General features: G+C 42.2%; 1 protein-coding gene across 2 annotated transcripts in view; it reads left to right on the top strand.

Annotated features, from left to right (window-relative positions):
• The window catches only part of FLT1 (fms related receptor tyrosine kinase 1), a 155,671-nt gene that overhangs the window by 89,379 nt on the left and 44,110 nt on the right, over positions 1-22,182 (top strand). Inside the window, exons 13-17 of one of the 2 annotated variants that reach the window (XM_039501796.1) lie at positions 5,383-5,673; positions 10,825-10,971; positions 13,423-13,554; positions 13,859-13,887; positions 18,728-18,799. In XM_039501796.1, coding sequence (XP_039357730.1) covers positions 5,383-5,673; positions 10,825-10,971; positions 13,423-13,554; positions 13,859-13,887; positions 18,728-18,799 — 671 coding nt within the window. Of the gene's footprint in view, positions 1-5,382; positions 5,674-5,822; positions 8,686-10,824; positions 10,972-13,422; positions 13,555-13,858; positions 13,888-18,727; positions 18,800-22,182 lie in introns of those variants that run through there. The other variant, XM_039501726.1, reaches the window with a different exon arrangement.

Genomic DNA, 22,182 nt, shown 5'->3' with positions numbered 1-22,182 from the left:
GTGATCCCTTTTTGCAGTACTCCTTCCCAGGTAGTCATTTCCCATTTTGTATTTTTGCAACTGATTGTTCCTTCTTAAGTGTAGTCCTTTGTATTTCCCCTTATTGAATTTCATCCTATTTATTTCAGACCATTTCTCCAGTTTATCAAAATCACTTTGAACTCCAATCCTGTCCTCCAAAGTGCTTGCAACCCTTCCCAGCTTGGTATTGTCCTCAAACCTTATAAGTGTATTCTCTATGCCATTATCCAAATTATTTAGATATTGAATGGATCCTAACCCGCTCCATGATACCATACTTTACATGGTAGAATGTATAATGGCAGAGAGGGTGGATAGCTATGACTTTCCCCTGAAGGCTTTGGCATTGGCATCCATTCAGAAATGGGATATTGGAGTGGTTGGTTTACTGTTGTCTGGAAATTATACATGGTTTCACTGGTCACACCCTTTGTATGTGGGGTAGTGAAACTGATATAAACTCAGCTTTTAAATTAGTTTTAAAAAATATTTTATTTGTCCTTTGGACTCCTAGTGTGTCTTGAGACTTGAGCTGTGTGACCTATAAACTCCTGTTCGTCTACTGACATCTGATAGCTTTAATTAAACTCGGATTGTTGCTATCTGCTGTTTGCACATTTAAAAACTAAGTCAGGCTTCTTCTTCTCTCCCCGGTTTACAGCGCATCTAATTTGAAAGACCAAAAATACTCATTTGGATTCACACATTACTCTAGCAATTATGCTCTTTCAGGCTGAGGCCATTGTTCTAGTCAAGTAGCATTTTCTACTTCAAGTCAATTGAGAGACTTTTTTTTTTTTTTTTTTTTTGGTGTTTGTTGAAAAGCGCACTTGGGGAAAAAATGACAGTCCAAAAAATGCTGATGGGTGTGAACAGACAGACAGGACACCAAAAAGGATTTCCTTCTAATGTATTCCAAACAGATACTTCAGGGCTAGGGTGACTGCCGGAGGTTTGTTTGTTTTTTGTGGGTGGGGCTGGGAGGCTGTTCTCACTTGGCTCTGACTTACACAAAGACTGAAAGTGAGACATGAAAATATCCAGAGAAGGAGAACATGAATGCTTGCAGAGTCAGAAACTGCCCGCCACAGCAAGGGAGGTCAGAAAGAACAATGAACATGGAGAAGAGCCCAAGCATAGTCTAAGCAGACAATACCTCTCTCTCCGATATGGCCCTTATTTTGAATTACTGTGTGGTTCAATCCTTGTCTTTTAGGTGGCAAGAAAGCCTGTGCTAGAGCAGTGGGAAGAATTTTGTTTTTGGGGGGGCAGCTTCTTTATGTGACATGCTCCTCTCTGACAGTGACTGAAATAGCAGCTGGAAAGTTAGCAGAGGTTAGGGCTGGAATTAGGGGGGATGGAACTAGGGGTGCTATCGCACCCCCTGGCTTGAAGTGGTTTCCATTATATACAGAGTTTACAGTATGGTTCAATGGCTTTCAGCACCCCTGGGGCTGCTCCTGGCAGCACTCTACTTCAACGGGCTCTGCTTCCTATAGAGAGGGATGGGGGCGGGGAGGAGCGAGAGAGCACAGGTAAGGGGCTGGAGATGATCATGTGGGGTCAAACCCTTCTGAGGTTGGCGTTTAATTCTCATCTGTATTTTGGGGAGATTTATGAGGGGAGTGCGATTTGGGATCTCCAAGAAGTGAATCTGATATGCCCTTGAATAGCTTTTCCTTCCTATGGCCAGTCAAGAGCCGGGTCACTTTTAGGCTTTGTTTCAATGTGTTATTAAATGTGCATCTTTGCCTTAGTCCATCAAATAACCATAGACACGTATCTTATGAAGAGAAAATATGGAGTTCCCTCCTGAAAGACTTCCTGCTTATTGATACTGGGGCAGTCTGGAGAGTAATTCCTGTGTGCCAAATTACACTGCGCTAGGCCCCTCCCCCCGCAGCCTGTCCCTTCCCCTACTTTTGGGGATGTTTTGCTGGCACACAGCAGACCCATGGGCGTGTTTGCAATTACTGAGGGTGAGACAGGAACGGCTCTGCCTTATCTCCCTGGTTTCCCAATGTCACTAGACGCGTTTTATTTTGAGATTCCTGATGGTGCTTGGCAAAGATAAACAAAATCTTCCATCAGGAAACCTGGGAGCTATTTCCACAGGAAGCTTCAAATCACTAAAGTAAATAAAACTCTTTTACATTATTCCAGCCATGTTACTTAGCTCGCCTCAGGCTATTAGAATTGGTGCTAGGTGTCAGATATTAGGAGTTTGGAGTCTTTAAACAAATTATTTGACTGGAATTTAGTGCATTTTGCTTTTGTCCTCAGACTTGGTCTTTTTTTAAAGTGTTTTTCTTCACTGGTGACATCTAGGAAATGTCCCAAATGTGACACCATAAAGTAGTTATAGCTATGTTATTCTGAGGGCATATTATCCTTTCATGTTAAAAATAGGTCATCTCCTGCTGAGTCTCACGGTCCTCCTTGATTTCATTGTAAGAATTTTGCTTGGCTTTTCCTAGCCTTTACTGAGCACTGACATTTTCATAGCAAAAAAAATTAAAAGAATTTCAGATGGATACTTTGCTATTTCTTGACACACTGGGTCAAATTCAGAGCTGGTCTAAGGCGGTGCTGTAACTCAAGTAAGCCAGATAGTATGCTTTAGGCAAGAGTTGGGCCCAGGGAAGTTGCTGTACCTCCTTACAGCAAGTCTGATTATGGCCTAATGCAGGGGTCAGCAACCTTTCAGAAGTGCTGTGCCGAGTCTTCATTTATTCACTCTAATTTAAGGTTTCGCGTGCCAGTAATACATTTTAACATTTTTAGAAGGTCTCTTTCTATAAGTCTATAATATATAACAAACTAGTGTTGTATGTAAAGTAAATAAGGTTTTTAAAATGTTTAAGAAGCGTCATTTAAAATTAAATTAAAATGCAGATCTCCCCAGACCGGTGGCCAGGACCCGGGCAGTATGAGTGCCACTGAAAATCAGCTCGTGTGCTGCCTTCGGCACATGTGCCATAGGTTGCCTACCCCTGGCCTAATGTTTTAAAACAAACCAACGAAGAGTCCTGTGGCACCTTATAGACTAACAGACGTATTGGAGCATGAGCTTTCGTGGGTGAATACCCACTTCGTCAGATGAAAGCTTATGCTCCAATACATCTGTTAGTCTATAAGGTGCCACAGGACTCTTTGTTGCTTTTTCCAGATCCAGACTAACACAGCTACCTCTCTGATACTAAAACAAACCAGTTACCTCAAAGGCAAGTTTGGCTCTCAAGAGCTCTTGATTTACATTGGTTTTTCTGAGTTCAAAATCTGGTCTCATGTAATCCTGGGTAAAGCAAAGAAAGTTGCAGCAGTTGCTCGTCAGCACCAAATATGGCCCAATAGCTCTTATTTTTCACTCTTATCCCTTAAATGTAAAGTTTTCCCAATGTCTTTGTGTGTGAGAGAGGTGAAAAAAGGCCAGACATTATAAGAGAAGTGTGCCCATATCCAATATCTTATTCATAGATTCTAGGACTGGAAGGGACCTCAAGAGGTCATCGAGTCCAGTCCCCTGCCCTCATGGCAGGACCAAATACTTTGATTTAGCAGTTTCCTTTCAACTCATCTTTGACATTTCTGTATCTACGGAATGGAGACTCCACATTTCCTTCTCATTGCAACAATAAAGGTGGATTCAAACCACAAATTGTAGGTCCCTCTCTGGTTTCTAAGCACTTCCAAAATTGGAGGGAGTTTGGATCTGGGATTTGATACGAGCTCATTTACCCAATAGCTAACCAAATGGATCCATCCAAAATTAATACAGGGAAGTACAGTGTTAAACATAAGTCTTGTTCAAGGGGAGTACATGTTATCTGACAGATAAGACAAGTGTATGAAAGCATGAAGTACAGTAATTCCATGTTCTAACAGAACAGACTGGAGTGCTAGGGAATAATAATGCCAGATACAATCCCTGTTTCTATTATTTCAAGTGAAGTTCACAGACAAATGCTGTGGAAATTATCAATTAGAGAACAAGTGAAACCTGCCACCTTTTGACATTAAGTTATATAAGTCAGTTGCAATTAAACAAGAAAGGGGAAATAATTTTAAATTAAACCAAGAGAGGTTCCATTTTGGAACAGCAATTTTAATTTGATTTTCACCAGGAGCCTTCTACTTTCACTGAAGCCAATGGCATAATTCACATTGGCTTCCATGGAGCAAGCTCAAGCCTCAAAAGACTGTGTAATGGAGTGTAACCAGGCATGGGATAGCCAGCACTTTCCAGGCAAAGGAGGCTGCAATTTTCTGGTGATGAACCACAGATCTACTTTTATTTTTGTTGGCTGAAGTAACAGCTGGTCAAACTACCCATTATGAATCATATTAGTTACAAATTTTGCAACATTTATGTTTAGCAAATTGTTGATGAGCTGATCCTGATTTTCTTTGAATCGACTCACTTTTTGCAAGTGTTCACCTAATAGTTTGGAGGAATAATTTTCATCCTATAGGCTGTTTATGACCAAATATTAGCTCTGTAGTTAGTCACCTAGGTCACATGGTATTGTTTCTGGTCTCTGCTTGGGTGACTGAAATAGCTTACTTCTGGTGTGAATTCCCAGAAAAATAATCATTAATTCAAATGATCATTAAATCTTCAGGATTTGCAAGAGCTTTAATAAATACCTACTAGTTGTCTGAATACTCATGAATAACAAGCAATCGCTTTAATAAAATGTTGTGACCTGCCTTGTGCACTTCTTCCAATATGTTCACACCTTTTAAACTATTGCACTAGCTCTAGCTGAAACCAGATATTTCTCTCCCTGATCTTAGTGTGACCTCTTTCAATACTTTCTGCTCTTTGTACTCTACTTCAGACTGTCTTAACATGATGGGCCAGATCCTCAGCTAGGGCAAATCGCTTAGCTCCAGTGAAGTCAACTGAAAGATGCCAATTTACACCAGCTGAAGAGCAGCCCTCATGTATCCATTACGAGTGGAGAGTGCTCTCTTTGTTGAGTCAAGTGAGAAGAACAGAGGTAGGGTGGGTGAGGTAATATCTTTTATTGGACCTCGGTGAGAGACAAGCTTTGAGGCCACACAGAGCTCTTCTTTGTGGCTCAAAAGCTTGACTCTCTCACCAACAGAAGTTGGTCCAATAAAAGATATTACCTCACCCACCTTGTCTCTCTAATATCCTGGGACCAACACAGCTATAACTACACTGCATACAAGAATTGAAGCAGTCCAGGGTGTAGGAAGAAAGGCTAGAGACTTTAGCAGGAAGCCATTGAAAATATTAGCTGAAGGATCTTCAGGCTAACAGGAAAATAGAAATAATTTTAGTTTTGACCAATGATTTTCCTATAAACTAAAAATGTTCTTGATTTTTGACAGATGTGCCAAATGGATTTCATATTAATTTGGAAAAAATGCCCATTGAAGGAGAGAACCTGATATTGTCCTGTTCAGTCAACAAATTCCTGTACAAAGACATTGCTTGGATTTTGCCGAGGACAGTTAATAATCAAACAAAAGCAAAAAAGCACATCGTTAAGGAATACTCCACTACCCTCATTCTCACCATCAAGAATGTTTCCCTGGAACACTCAGGGACCTATGCCTGCAGAGCAAGGAACATATACTCGGGGGAAGAAGTGCTTCAAAAGAAAGACGTTACAATTAGAGGTGAGCACTGCAACAAAAAGGCTGTTTACTCTCGGATCCTCAAATTTAAAAGCACAAGGAATGATTGTACAACACAAAACAATGTAAAACATTAAAGGACTCATTAAAAAGTCACAGTTGTCTCATATCATCTTGATTTTTTATTACAGTTGCTACCTTTCAGGCTCTGAGGTGGTGCACCTCCAAAAATGGGTATGGACATAGGAGGAGTAGCGAAACAAAAACATAACCAGTTCAGTTCAGACGGGTGTGTTCTGCTTTGGCAAAGCTGGTGGAAGTTGGGGTTTGGAAGATCCCCTGTACTGCATTGTGTATGTTGTGTTGTTGTGTCCGTTGCTGCCTCCTACTGAGTGATAATGAAAACTTTGGACCAGTTTTATCTTCCACTTTGGTATCGGCCTCTTCGAAAGTCAAAGCTGCATAAACTGATTAACTTTATAAACTGCTGGTTTTGGTCAACAATGGACATTTAATAAGTTAATTTTGAAGTGTGGAATGAGGATTGAGATTGACTGGACTATACGTTTTTATTTCAATCGGATTTTGGTGGATTTATAAATATTACCTGCTGAGCAAGTTCTAATGCTTATTTATTTGAAATAATTTTCTACGCTAAGTACATTAATCTTATGAACTATCTTCTCGAGGAAGGCCCTGTGGATGCAGGAAAGAAATAAAAATGTTAATATAATGCACAGATCTATCTTATCATTTTTTAAAACTGACAGAGATGAACCCTGTTTCTCCAAATCAATCCAGGTTGATTTCCCGTTGCTGTGTTGGTCAGTTTTAAAGTTAATTATTGCACTACCAAAAAAGACCTGTGGACATCAGCAAGAGTTCTGTGGCTGGCATGAGGATAAAAGACCTTGTAATGTTATAATTATCTCATTAAAATAGAAGTGCTACACTCATTCCATTGACAAGGCTAAAGCCATCGCAGTGAAATGTTTAATATATTCTTCCAAATTTAAATTTAAAATTAAGGCCATTAAAAAATCCCTTCCTTTTGGTATGCAGATGACAATAGGATTTATTATGGGGATTAAGAAATGGCCAAACTACTGAAGGAGAATTAAGGGTAATCTAAACTTCCTTTTAAGCATTTCCTTTTTACATGATTTCACTACGAGTTGTTTCTGTGTATTATAAATTCAGTATAAGGAAGAAGTTACTATTTTTAATAGATCTGATAACTTTATTTTTTTACAATATGTAGCTTTTATAATTTTGGTTTCATTTATGACTTATCATTTATATAGGATTTACATAAGCCATAACAAAACAAGCCAGAGTGACCAAAATAGCCACTGCAACGGAACAAAGTGGCTGTGCTTCTAAAATAGAGGGTGACAACATGACAACTCCTTGCGCTTGGGAACTCACCAGACTGTTTCCTCCTTTAGGTATTGGGACTGTGTCCCACGGCCAAACTTGTCTTTCACGTGGGAATTGCTTTTGTCAAGTGTGAAAGGGTAAACAATAGCATTTCCCCATCATGCCAGCTTCACGGAGCCTAAAATGCTTAGAAAACAATTAGTAACCTGGAAGTTGTCAGAGTAAAGAAAAGAATAATCGTTTAGATCTTGAAATGTCACCTACAGCCTTCTTGTGTACAGTAGCTCTTTTGTTCATTATTAGCATGATAGTTCCCAGAAACAATGTGTTCTTGCAAAGGAATTTGGGTCTCTTTCGCTCTCTTTTTTTAAAAAAAAAATGCTTAAAAAGCAAGTGAAATGATAATGGTAATTGCTTTTAAAATGGGGCAAGCTTGTTTTGTTGTGACAATGCAGGGCTCCCTCTTTATGGGGCTGTGCTTGAGAAACCATTTGGTGGCCCGGTGGACTGCAGTGACAGGACTTTATGCATTTTTAATGGAATTGGAAGCCAGAGTGCAGTAGCTTGTAGCAGTCAGTTGCTGGCAGCAACCAGGTGATATGAGCCTGGATCACAAACTGATCTCGTGATTAGAAACTGTCCATGTGTGGAATTGTTAAGGGATGATGTATACCACATTGCCCAGGGGACATCTTGATAGCCACTTCCTAGTGTGGTGTTGGCCAAGGCTAATGATGCTGTACAATGCTATGTTAGTGCCCGGGCAGAGCTGCCAGTGTTAGAAGGTGTGGAAGAACCTCAGTGAAACTGTGTGAGGAAAAGCGTTCTGCATTTGATGATGAGATACGGTTATTGTCAGTGCTGATCTCATCAGATTAAACTGAAGAATGATGTCAATTTCTGGCTGTTTCTCTAACTCCCTCTGAGTAGCATATTACTTGGAGAGAATAATTATGTAATTTAAATTTATATTCCTTTTTTAAAAACGAGTGTTAAAATGCAACTGTGTATTTATATTTTCAAACTGGTTAAAAAAAAAGGAGCATTAAGCGTACTAAGGTAAAAGTATGTGAAATGAAAAGTTATACAGAAAGTGCTAACAACTTTCCATGTTTTCCCTATTGCCAAGGATTGATTTTGTGATAGAGCTTTTGCTTTCTCACAGCCACAGTGTCACTTTGAGTCACTGTACTCTGAAGTCATAGGGCCATGCTCTGCTCTCTGTGACACCCCCATGTAACTCCACTGGGCCAAATTGTGCCTACAGTAAGGTTCCCCGGGTGTACCTGAGGGCAGAACTGGTCCATCAGCCCATGTTTATGACCTCACAGAGAGACATGATGGCTATGATGCTAATGTGCAACATTCAGCATTAGGGGTGAGATTTTTCACAAAAGCGCTGAGCAGTGACTTCACTCTGCTCCTACTGAAGACAATGGGAGCATTACCTGACTTCAACAGGAGCACAGTTAGGCCAACGCTGAGTGCTTTAGAAAATCCCATCCTATGGCTTCACTCCAGCTTCAAATAGAGAAGCAGGTGGTCTGGGAGAGAGAAACCTCTTGTTTTAACCACGTCCTTGAAAGCCCGCCAACTGCGGCAAAGAAATTCTTTAAAATATGTGAATGGTAACTGGCTCAAAGTTTTAAGCAAGAAAGTTTTGCTCACTATGAAAACCCGTCTTTAGTGTATGGATATAAACAAATTAAAATTAATCAGAAATAACATACAGAATGTGTGATTTGCCTTTGTTCTGTCATCCTGTCACACTTCATTTTGAATGGGTTGGTTGTGTTGTTCTGTGGGGATTATTTATAAATACAAAACTTGGACCAAGTGACTTAAATCTGTGTGTGAACATATTTTCAAACAATACATCTTCATAGACAGCTTATTTTGCTAAAATGGAACCATAATGTAAATGTCCAGGATCCATAGCTGAAAAGAGGGCAATCTTGTTGGGTGGGGAGAAATTATTGTTGATGTTAATACAAATGCATATAGATTTGATGAAGAATGTACATCTGAACTTCACTCACCGGAATTGTTGTTTGTTGATAAGAACAGTCTATTTGTTACACTATAAACACATAAGATAATGGTCATTGCCCCAAGGAATGTACATTCTAGCTTGGACATAGACAAAAAGTCAGACACAGATGTTTCATAGATATGATGGAATTGATTTCAGGGGATAAAAGTCTAGCAGAGGTCATTCATTTCAGAAATTCTGAAAAGCTTTCAGTGCTTTTGAGTTTATACACATTATATAAATGGACTAAGAACTAGTGTGAAATGTATTGGAGAGTTTTTAATCATGTCAGATAGTCAGATCATAGTGGAGATGGAAAGACCTGTTAGATCATGAAGTCCGCCCTCCTGAAAGATTAGCATATAATGCTTCCAACAAAAGATGTGTCAGACATTAAACTGATGCTGTACTTGATCTTAGCATATAGATATATGTTGCTGTGAAAAAGTGAACCCTAATCTTGGAAGTTTCCTTGCAGAGAAAGATTGCAGCATCAACCAGTTCCTGCAGGAACTGGGAATTCAAGGAAATCTGCAACGCAGTGCAGGACTGTGCAGGAATGCACTGCACTCTACAGGACCAAAGTACAAAAGGGATAATATAAGAAGTTGTTGCTGTATAATCACCATCAGTTCTGGGGCTATCCTCCTGATCTTGGTCATAACAGCTTTCAACTTTGTGCAAGAAGAAAGGGGGAAATTGATTGGTTTGGAGATGGGGAGGAAAACAACATCAGGATTGTCTGCTTGCTTTGGGTGCCCAGGGATGATTTAATATTGTGCTTGTTGAACCTTTTTTGGGGGGTTCTTATCCTTGGTTGGGGGATGTGCATGCTGGACAGAATCAGAACACGCTGAGGTGTACTTCCAAAACACTAGCTAGAAAGTCAGTGAACTCCATTTTATTTCATACATTTGAATGAACTTTAATCTGTAAAAGTGGCTAATGTAAAATAGGAATTGTATGCTGTTATTTAGCACTGACCCTGGAACCCATACTTCTGCCTCTGGAATCAGTGTTTTAGACACTTGCATTATGGGAGTGGATGTTGCCTGGGGAAAACAGACACATTTCTCACAAATGCAAGGACTATTTATGTTTGGCAGGCTGTCATGTGGTTTTGTCGAGATTCCTTGAGTTCAGCTAAACACAAACACCAAAGATATATGAAGACTTGGGGAGGGAGGAGGATACAACTCAATGATTCAGTGCTCACACTCTGGTTTTGAAGTATGATAGTTTACTGAATAGGACTCACAGTAAAGTTGATCTTCACAGTGAGTAAACTACGTAAATGTTATTCATGCACAGACTAGTATATATGCAACATCTAACTGTATAAAGCTATCGCTAATTCCGGGATGTTCTAACCTAAGGACCAGATCCCTTAGAATCTATTTAAAGTCTTGCACTTCATAGTTCATTTCTCCTGAAAATATGTAAAATCCAGAGATCGCAAAGAGTCGTTACTTTAGCTTGTAAGAGAATGAATGCAGAACGCTTGTCTTAACACAGCATCTGCTGTTGGATCATTTCCATAACCAGTTACAACTGATGAAAGGAAATTATCTCGAAAGGAAAAGGCGTCACTAAGCCACACTAAATATTTTTTTCAAATAAGGATAGTAAGTAGGGAAAGTGTAAGCTTGGAATTTGGTAGAATGTCTCCAGAAAGCGCTGACATTTTAAAAGTTCATTAATGACCATGCAAGAGATTATTTTAAACATCTACACACATGATTATAGGAATGTAATCGTTGAACTCTCGTTTTATTTTGTAGCTCAGGAAGCACCATCCCTTCTGCGCAACCTCAGTGATCAGATTGTGAACACCAGCAATTCTGCTACTTTAGAATGTCAGGCTCAAGGCATCCCCGAGCCCCAGATATCCTGGTTTAAAAACCACGAAGAAATACAGCAAGAACCAGGTGAGAGCGGCAAACACCCTTTCCCCTCCTCACTCTCTTATATCTGCTCTGTATCTCTTCTGCTATGTTTACACCACACCGCTTTTAGCGATAGGTCTGCATTGCCACAGCCGTGCCACTAAAAGTCGTGCAGTGTAGCCGCTGTTTGTCAGCTCTCCTGCCGACAGAAAACGTCCACCCCCAACGAGCAGCGTTTGCGTTGTCGGCAGGACACACTGTTCACACTGGCACATGTCGCCAGCAAAACTTGTGTCTTTCAGGGTTTTGGGGTTTTTTTTAAATCACCTCTGAAAGACAAAAGTTTTGTTGTTCAATTGCCAGTGTAGACATAGCCTTAGATACTTATGTCCCCCTGTTACCATAGTATCCGAGCACTTCACAGTCTTTAATGTGTTCATCCTGACAACACCCCTGTGAGGTCAGACAGAACTTTCCCCTCTCCCCTTTTACAAGTGGGAGAACTTAGCCTCTCGGTGCCTAAGTTACTTTTGCCCACAGTCACACAGGAAATCCATGGGAGAGCAAGAATTTGCACATGGGTCTCCCAAGGCTAGCACCCTAACCACTGGACAGGTCTGGTATTGGGATACCAGAGCAGAACTGGAATTCATCTGCCTGTAATAGGGGGGGGTCCATTCCTCATGTAGCATTACATCCTATCATGAGAAACCCAGGAGCTGTTACTGTGTTGGATTTGGATTTGCTTTTCTTGCCGTAGCTTGAAAAGAGCTGGGGGCGGGGGCAGTTTAGCGCTGGATTATCATTGCACTGGGGTTTGGGTTCAAGGTTCAGTTGGGGCTAAATGTTCAGCTAAAATGGCACCAAAATCATGCAAAGACTTGGGAGACTTCAGCCCCATTTGATGGGAATCTTGGATAGGGGAAATGTAATGAGATTTCAGCCATATCCTAACCAGAACTGGAAAATAGGGCTCTATTGGTTTTACATTTGATCTGTAACCAAAGTTTGACTACAGGAATTGGAATCCAATCCCCAATCCCTTGTAGCAAATTCCAAGGAGGTTTGTGTTCAAGCTTCTGGCTTTGGCCATCTCTAATTATTTTGTAAGGAACGTAAGCAACTGGAAAAAGCTTAGAACATTTACCAATAATAATCCCCAGACCACAGTATGCTCTTGCAGGAATAAGACACCAAACCAGATATAGGACCCAATCCTGCAAACACTCAGTACTGAGCACATTGGTTACCATAGGACCAACGTGAATACTCCCATTGACTTCAGTGGAACTACTACCTGTGTGTTTAAAGTTAAGCACATTTAAGTGTTTGCCTGGATCGAGGTCTAAGCCCAGTACTAAGCATTACACCCAGAAATAAAGCACTTTCAAGACCATTGCCATAGAAGGAGCCTTCTTACTAACGTAAGTGCTGTATAAACACCAGTGATGAATTAAAACTGGAACAGGTTCAGAGACGGGCTACTAGAATGATCCGAGGAATGGAAAACCTGTCTTATGAAAGGAGACTCAAAGAGCTTGGCTTGTTTAGCCTAATCAAAAGAAGGTTGAGGAGGGATATGATTGCTCTTTATAAATATATCAGAGGGATAAATATTAGGGAGGGAGAGGAATTATTTAAGCTTAGTACCAATGTGGACACAAGAACAAATGGATATAAACTGGACACTAGGAAGTTTAGACTTGAAATTAGACGAAGGTTTCTAACCATTAGAAGAGTGAAGTTCTGGAACAGCCTTCCAAGGGGAGTAGTGGGGGCAAAAGACATATCTGGCTTTAAGACTAAGCTTGATAAGTTTATGGAGGGGATGGTATGATGGGATAGCCTAATTTTGGCAATTAATTTGGCAATTGATCTTTGATTATCAGCAGATAAGTATGCCCAGTGGTCTGTGATGGGATGTTAGATGGGGTGGGATCTGAGTTACTACAGAGAATTCTTTCCTGGGTGCTGGCTGGTGAGTCTTGCCCACATGCTCAGGGTTTAGCTGATTGCCATATTTAGGGTCGGGAAGGAATTTTCCTCCAGGGCAGATTGGCAGAGGCCCTGGAGGTTTTTTGCCTTCCGCTGCAGCATGGGGCATGGGTCACTTGCTGGAGGATTCTCTGCAGCTTAAGGTCTTCAAACCACAATTTGAGGACTTTAATAACTCAGACATAGGTTAGGGGTTTGTTATTGAAGTGGATGGGTGAGATTCTGTGGCCTGCTTTGTGCAGGAGGTCAGACTAGATGATCATAATGATCCCTTCTGATCTTAAAGTCTATGAGTCTATGAGTTTGCACCAGAGCCTCAGAACCTGTGAACACTTTGTAACTCTGAAACCAACACGCAAAATTAAGGACCCACTCACCCCCAGGGCATTATGTAATGTCTGGCTCATCCCTAATAATCAGAAGAGGATTGTTTTACGGAAAGAGTTGTCTTTATTTATACTCCACGTCCCACTCATTTAAAGATCTTTCACTCCACAGGAATAATTTTAGCGTCAGGAAGCAAAATGCTGTTTATCGAAAGAGTCAAAGAGGAGGATGAAGGACTTTACCGGTGTATAGCCACCAACCTAAAAGGATCTGTGGAGAGTGCAGCTTATGTCACCGTACAAGGTAAAGCATTGCATTAGATGGGAACAAGACAAAAATCGCTCTAAGTTCTTGTTCTCTATTTGATCTACTTTTCCTCCTTTCCCCTCTTATTTTCTCTAAGCGGCTTATAAGTGGAGTTCTTGCTCTGACTAGGAAGGCAGGTGAGTGGCTTGTTGATCATGTGTGATTTCTGACTACAGCAGTTTCAAGGAAGTCTTAGCAGGGGGAATGCACCTGGTTGGAAAGGAAGCCAATGGGAAATGCTAACTCAGAATGTGTTTATACTGACCTCAAAAGAAGAATTGCTTCAATACAACAAAGACAGGGTCAGGGAAGAAGATAAATATAAATTTAGTATAATAAAAAACCCAACCCATTCATTTTCTCATTTCAGGCTCCTATAAGCCAGAAAGAGACATTTTTGATATTTTCCTTTTATTGGTTTTAATATAAAGTGGGCTGTTATGTCCAACCAGAAGAGTTTTCCAGTAAACACAAATACATCTTTCAGAGGTATTTACTATAGGAGCTAGGGGTTGTTATTGTTACTCCTACTCAGGCTACTCATGCTATTCATGTGAATGTTCAGTCTTTTTTTCAAATTCTCTTGGCCTCGATGGTGTCTTGTGGCAATGAGTTCCAGAGGCTAATTGTGCATTGCGTGAACAAGTATTTTATTTGATCAGATTTAAACTTGTCATTTTTCAACTTCATTGAATGTCCCCCATACCATTAATTATTGTGTGCACTTTTGACACAACCTCTTTTCTCAACTCAACAGTCCCAAGCTTTTCAATCTCTCTTCATATGAGACATTTTAATTAGGCAAAATATGAATAGCTCCTCCAGGCAAAGACTGTCTCCCTGTGTGTTTGTACAGCTTGTAGTACAATAGAATCCCATTCCTGTTTGTTTGGGTACTGCTACAACACATACAATGTGATAAAGAAATCAGGATTGACATGTTCTAGTTGCAAGTTCTTTGGCTTTCTTGGCACATTGGTCAGTTCATCGCTGTAAAAAGTCAGAGGTATCAATGTGTATATATGAGCAGGGCTACATACAATGGATAAAGGACTTGTCGCTAGCTATGTTTTGGGGATTAATTTTAAATTTGTGTGGGCATTCTAAAAAAATGACTCATCTTAGAGTGCTTGTAATTTAACACATCCGGCAGATTAGCTAATTTGTCTGGACAATATAATGTTACAGTTCATTCAATAATCAATACAAGGTATTTTTTTATTTACTGATAACCTTTTGTGGGCTAGTTTCTGGGGAGGCAGTGTCTCCTGGTTGCCTGACGCAGGGGAGAAAGGGAGGATAGTGGATTCCTGTCTGGATAAGTGTCCTTCATGGACGATAAAGAGCTTTCCGATGGTTCTGATAAAAAGCTTTAGCCAAAGTGGGGGCCAGTGAGTTAAAGATGCCCCAGCACTAATGCCTGGCAAAGGAAAGAGAGACAAATCATTTAATCAGCTCCCCCAAAAGAACATGCTCAGGGAGAAGGCATCCCCACCCTGTCTCTCCCACCCTCATTAAATCTCTGTGGTCTCAGCAAGGGGACAATGGTCAAATGAAGAGTGATCCCTGTCATCATCCCCAAGCAGCTCATCATCCCCTGAACGACTGTCCCTCTTCCGAGGGACATCGAATTGTAGCCACTCACCAAGCTTTGGCTCTGGAGGTTTGAGATCTGGGCTCATCTCTAGTTTTTACTGCATTCTCGAAAATGCACAATGTACAATTTCTGCTGGTGTTACAGAACATACTGACATTTTTTATTTGCATACAGTAGCTCGCCAAGTACAGTAGAGCATATGAAAGAAAGCCGGGCAAGTGCCTCGTGCCCAGGGTTTAACAGGCTGGAAAAGTGGTTTGCAGAATAACCAGGAAGGAAACTGTCTGCTCTTTTTATTTCCTTTGAAAAAAAGTTCTTATACTTACAGATAATACAATGTGTTATTTTTGTATCAGAAAGGGAAGAATGGACTGCAGAATCCAAGAGGGTTCTTTAAATAATCACAATCCTTGTTTAGTTTGGAAGCCACATGTGTGGGACAGTCTGTGGAAGAGATGTAGCCATAAAAATGTCACCATAAGCCATCAAATCACCTTCAGCTTAAGAACTGAATGGGAAATAATAGAATGAATACAAATAGCAAATCAGAGTGAGGCACCTACCCATGGACAAAAAGATCCTTTTAAATGATGCAGAAGGTTTTCTGTGGAAGTTTGCTATGGAAGGAGTGAGTGCAAGCTACTTATTGCAGCTTGCACTTAGGGGTCAGTCCAGCCACTTGTCACACTGCTCAGACCTCCAGTTGGAGAACCGTTTAATAAAGCCCTCTCATTGAAGTTCGGCTCTGCAGGTATTATGCACACTGCAGAGGGGGGTTTCTCAGTTCAGTAACTAGTATATGAAGGAGTAGGATTATGTAAGAAGGGGCATAGGTGTAAAAGAAGGAACTAGTTTTACAATTTCTACCCAGTTAAATTCAGGCTTCCACCCAAATAAATAAACAATAATGTATCTTGGTTTAAAGCTGCCTCTGGATAGCTGTATATGACTCTCAGAGAGATGACAAAGGAACTATTAATTGTGCTAGCCTTTATTCAGCTGGTCTGAACTCATGACAATAGTTTGCTACTTACTTGTACATTTTTTATATTGACAAACACGTTATAGTAGCTTGTGCATGGGGCCCAATCCAACACTCAGTGAAGTCAATGGGAGTGTGTCCCCTAACTTTAATGGGAGGTGAAACTAGCCCATGGTTAGAAAACTTAGACTCTAATATTTTGTTTGTGTGGCTATGAAATAAATAGTCTCTCTGAGTCTATGGTGGGCAGTCATTAGTCTGCTTCCATGCTGCCTTTAGCTGTTGTCTCAGACTGTCCAAGCTAAGCAGAGCTAGATCAGATCAGTGCTTGTATGGAAAAGCCTTGGGAGCTGCTGGAAATGGTATTGGTGTTTCTGGTTCAGTGCTGAACCAGTGACACAGCGTGGCATTCACCATACTGCACTCGTGGATGTGCTGCCTTGCAGACGAGAGATAAAATAGTCAGGATGAGAAGTGAAACTGACGTCCTAACTACCTACGTTCATTACAGAGGCTGTGACTTCACAAGAGTAGGGTTTTTAAATCTGCTAATTGAGCCGAATCCCAGCTTATATAATGATGTTCTGCTGACCTAAATTGTCCTTGCAGTTTCAAATGGCTACACTATCCTTCTTGACTTCACTTCTTAACAATTGCATAGCATACTGTAGTGGTGAAAAAGCTGCTGTGTTCCACTTCAGTTTGTGGGTGCCGTGATTTCTGTGTTAAGGAATGGTGACAGACACTCTTTCCCCTCCAGCTGCTGCTGAATAAATGTTAGAAACTATTCCTTGTAACCTGCACAAGCACTGAGTCACGTTCACAGGATAAACAAGAATATGGATGTGTAAATACACAGTCTGGAGAAGGTCCTGTATTATGTTAGAGGACAATTAGTCTGCAGCTCAAAGCACATTTGTCATAATAACATTATAAAGGAAAGCATCATTTGCGTTGTATTTGAAATTGAGTTGTTTTTTTTTAAGTACTCACACCTGAGAGAGATTAATCACATCCCAGGGTTTGGAAAAATAAATGCTTTGAATCTCAATTTGTAGTTGTAGTCATATTTTCTATTTTGCTAGAACTTACTCTCATAGCTCCAATAGGGGCATGCCTGAGGAGTCTTTTAAATATTGGACATGAGCTGGAATCTGATTATCACCTTCACAATTCCTGCATGGCAGACTTGTCACCGCTGCAGAAAACAATTCAAACACTGAACAAAGCTCTGCAGACTTGTTTAAAACTAGGCACCACATACCCCTTGGTTACCTCATCAGCCCACCAGTGAGACATCACTCTTTCTTTCAATTGTCAGGAATGGTGCCAAATTTCGAAACTGCTGCAAGTGTGGCCAACTAAAAATGGTGAAATCATGTTCAGAACCGCTGTGCCATGTCCCCTCTCTCTCCATCTGAAAGCTGTGCACTTGAGTCTGAATTGTGAGAGAATCACAATAAGGGACGGGTTTTTGCATTTACTACCAATAAGAGAGTGTATCATTGTGACATGATCACAGCATTTGCAAAACATTCTGCTTTGAAGACATTTTATGAGACCCGAAGGAACAGTATGAAATGAAATTTTATTCTGGATATTTTTTAAGCACCATCAGGAGATTGAATATTTTCCAGATTTAGTATTTTTAATATTTTCTTCCTGCTCCCATTGTTCTCATTTGTAATTTCTGCATTGATTTTGATCGACTCTCCCTAGGCTCACTACGGATATGTCTACACTGCAAATAAAAACCGGCTGGCCCATGCCAGCTGACTCGGGCTGCCGGGCTGTTTCATTGCAGTGCAGACTTCCAGGCACAGGATGGAGCCTGAGCTCTGGGGCCCTCCCACTCCCAAGAGTCCTAGAGCCCGGACTTCAGCCCAAGCCCAGAAGTCTATACAGCAATGAAACAGTCCCACAGCCTGAGCCCTATGAGCCTGAGTCAGCTGGCAAGGGCCAGCTGTGGGTGTCTAACCGCAGCGGAGACCTACCCTAAGGGTGTGACCCTGCCAGCCATCATATGGTATAGAGGGGGTGCTGCTTGGGAAGGCACATGTGGGATCTGACCCGCACCACTGATGTCAGTGGGAGTCACACAAGAGGCTGTACAGGAACCACTAAGGGCCGAGGCTGGTCATAGCTGGGGCAATGCTGCTAAGCTCTCCTCCCTGCCGTGGGACGAGAGAGCACAGCAACCAGTTTCTTGAAAAAAAGGTACTCCATCGTCACATCTCTAATGTCACAGGCAAGTGAGCCACCTCTTAGCATTTTGCTGCCTGTCCTACAGTATCTCCCCAACCCCCAAAAAGGATTGAGCTCTACACTAGCAAGCTCTCCAGCAAGGGTGTCTAGAGTTTAATTTCAGTGTGTGTATTGCAGTGGGTTTTGTCCAGGGGGTGAATTTTTCTAGGTTCTGAGAGCTATTAACATCCCTGGAAAGGAAGTTGGACGTTACTGATATGTTCTTCATATACATTTAAAATGCCAAGGGAAATCAAAGTCTGCTGTTCTGAGTGTAGTTCTATAAAATGTTTGTTGCTTCATTTCACACCCTGCTGCAGCGCTGCAAATTTGTAAGTGTAGCCAAGCCCTCATGTACCTGTGTGGCTGCTACGCTCTTCTGGCTCCTATTAACACTCTTTATACGCAAGCTAAAAAGGGTAAGAACAGTTGAATAATTACTAAGCTTCCCTCCTGCTCCGCTTTTCTCACTGGCATTTGCTCTGGTTAGAAAACGTTCCTACTGCAAATGAGATTCATGAACATTGCATTAATTCACCTGGTCCTCTACACCAGGTGCAAAATGGGTGCAAAATGCTAATCACTAAGTAAATCACTTTATTTATGTGCAAAGCAGGAGTGAATCAGCTGCTCAGGCCTAGAGCCTCAATGATGTTTACACACACAAGTCCCACTGATTTCAGCCAGAGTGAGGCTATGTCTACACTACCGACCTGCAGCTCTGCTGCTTTAAGGTCTTTCATGTAGCCGCTCTATGCCAGCAGGAGAGCTCTCTCCTGCTGGCATAATTAAACCATCCCTAATGAGCAATGGTAGCTATGTTGGCAGGAGAGTGTCTCCCGCTGACATAACGTTATCCACGCCAGCACTTCTGTCGGTGAAACTTAGGTCAGTCGGGGGGGGGGGGTGTGTGTGTGGTTTTTTCACACCCCTGACTGACAAAAGTTTGGTCAATAAAAGTGCTGGTGTAGACACCTCTGAGGATCTGGGCCTAAGTGCCTGTGAAAGTTGACACTTCAGGGTAAATAGAAAAACAGGGTCTGGTAAGGCCTGGTCTTTGCACTGGTGTAACTATGTTACTTAGGGGTGTGGGGTTTATTTTACTGAAATAGCTGTACCGGTACAACCTCTACCTTGGATGCAGTAATACCAGGATAAAAGGTGCCTTGTACTGGTGTAACTTATTCCTCTTCCCTCAGAGGAGTAGCTACACTGGTATAAAGCACTTTTATACCAATATAACTCTGTCCAAAAGCCTTGTCTTCACTACAGGTTGTTTCAGTATAACTTACGGTGCTCTGGGGTGTGAATAATCCACACCCTTGAGCGACGTAAGTTATACTGACTTAAGCACTGGTGTAGACAGCACCATGTCAGCAGGACATAGCTACTGCCTCTCGTGGAGGGAGGAGTTATTAAGCCCTGCCCTGAGCCCCCTGCCACACCCCGCACTCCTCCTGCACCTCAACTCCCTGCCCTGAGCCCCTGCCACACCCTGCACCCCTCCCTCACCCCCCGGTGACAGGGAAGGGGCAGCGTTGGGGTGGGGACTTTGGGGAAGGGAGTGGAAAAGGGCAGGGAAGAGGTGGGAAGAGGCGGGGCAGGAGTGGGGCCTCATGGAAGGGGTGGAGTGGGGGGCGGGGTCAGGGGCAGTGAGGGTGGGGGTGTCAGTGATGCAGCCCTCGGGCCAATGCACTAGACCTCATCTGGCCCTTGTGGTCATTTGAGTTTGAGACCCCTGGTGTAGTTCCTGGTTCCTTTCAATGGGTTCATTGTATAGTTGATGGCCCTTGGTGGGCCACCAAGCTGGCTCAGTGCTGATGCTGTTCTGTCTGAGAACACAGCACAAGTTTAGAAATACAGATATGTCCTCCATAGCTATAACTCATAATACAAAGGTGATAGACACATATAAACAAGATTATCAGACTTGGCAAATTATTACAGTTTTTGCAGATACCTTACATGGCATATCTGGCACAACTCACTGCAATTTTACAACATTGGTATTCACAGACAGCTGCAGCGACACAGGAGCCAGCAAACAGCTGTAAACAGGGGAGTTTGTGTGGGAGTTTGCAAGGCGAGTTTTGGGGAAGACTTAAGAGAGGCAGCCAGAGGAACAGACAGGCTAGTGAAGGGAGTGTGAGGTGTTCTTGCAGTGTTTTGGTGCTCATTGGGGGTTTGTTTTTCTGTGGGTGGTGGTGTTTTGGTTTCGTTTGTGTTTCCCGGACTAACAGGATTTAGAGGGGAAGGCTATGACAGATACAGAGGCAGCTGTGGTAGTGACCCAAGCAGTGGAAGACACAATTAAGATGACTGGATGTGGAAGCTGCAGCATGTACATGATCCTGGAAGGGGTACCTGAAAAGAGTTTCATCTGCATGAAGTGCCACCTGATACAGATGATGGAAGAAAAGATCCGAGGATTGGAGATGCAGGTGGAAACTCTGAGTTTAGAAGGGTGTTCGAGCAGATGATGGAGCAAAGACACGAGGAGTCTGAAGGGAAAAGCTCAGACTTGCAGATGGAACTCTGAGGGGAGACTGCTGGGTGAGGAAAGTGGACAGTGGAAGCATGTGACTAAGAGAACCAGGCAGAGGAAAAGACGGGCTGGTGAAGGAGCAATAGAGCTCAGGAACAGGTTTGCGGAGTTGGAAAATGAAGAGGGGGCACAGCAGGTGGTCGCTGAAGGTGAGAGGGCAAGGAAGAAGAGAAGAGCAGCTAGTCCTATAGGAAGAGGGGAAGAGTCAATGGAGATAACAACACCAAATACGAGCCCAGGAGGATATGGGATGGGTTGCAGAGTATTGCAAGGGAGAATAGGAATTTAGAGGACTTGCAGCCAGAGGGAATAGGATAGACCAGAGAATCGCACCATCACCAGGAAAAGGCAGGTCTACATGATTGGGGACTCCTTACTGAGAAGAATAGACAGGCCTGTAACGAGAGCTGACCCAGAGAACAGAAGGGTGTGCTGTCTGCCGGGTGCTAAAATATGGGATGTGGACCTGAGGCTGAAGAGGATCCTAACGGGAGCGGGAAAGAATCCACAGATTGTCCTTCATGTGGGAATAAATGATACGGCTAGATTCTCACTGGAACGTATCAAGGGAGACTATGCCAGGCTGGGGAAGACATTTAAGGAAATTGAGGCTCAGGTGATCTTCAGTGGGATTCTGCCTGTTCCTAGAGAAGGGCAACAAAGGTGTGACAAGATTATGGTGATCAACAGGTGGCTCAGGCAGTGGTGCTATAAGGAGGGCTTTGGGGTGTATGGCCATTGGGAGGTATTCATGGACGGAGGACTGTTCTCTCGGGATGGACTTCACCTGAGTAGGGAGGGAAATAAGACTTCTAGGATGGAGGCTGGCACAGCTGATTAAGAGAGCTTTAAACTAGGAATTTGGGGGAGATGGTTGGGAGATGTCCAGGTAATCTCCACGCCAGATTTTAACATTGAGACGGAAGAAAATGAAGTAAGAAAGGATACAGCCGTGGGTAGGAGAACGGACATAAGGAGGAAAGGTAGTGTAGATACCAGTCTAATAGGTGATACTGGCAGTAGAATGTCTGTGCCTAATCGGGTAAAGACTGTGAGCAAAGCCAAACAGCAAAAATTAACATGTTTGTACACCAATGCAAGGAGCCTAGGTAACAAAATGGAGGAACTAGAGTTACTTGTGCAGGAAGTGAAACCAGATATTATAGGGATAACACAAACATGGTGGAATAGTAGTCATGACTGGAGTACAGGTATTGAAGGGTATGTGCTGTTTAGGAAAGACAGAAATAAAGGCAA

Source organism: Mauremys reevesii, linkage group 1 (genome assembly GCF_016161935.1).
Source record: "Mauremys reevesii isolate NIE-2019 linkage group 1, ASM1616193v1, whole genome shotgun sequence".
NCBI lineage: Eukaryota > Metazoa > Chordata > Testudines > Geoemydidae > Mauremys > Mauremys reevesii.
This window is presented reverse-complemented; position numbering and strand designations above follow the sequence as displayed.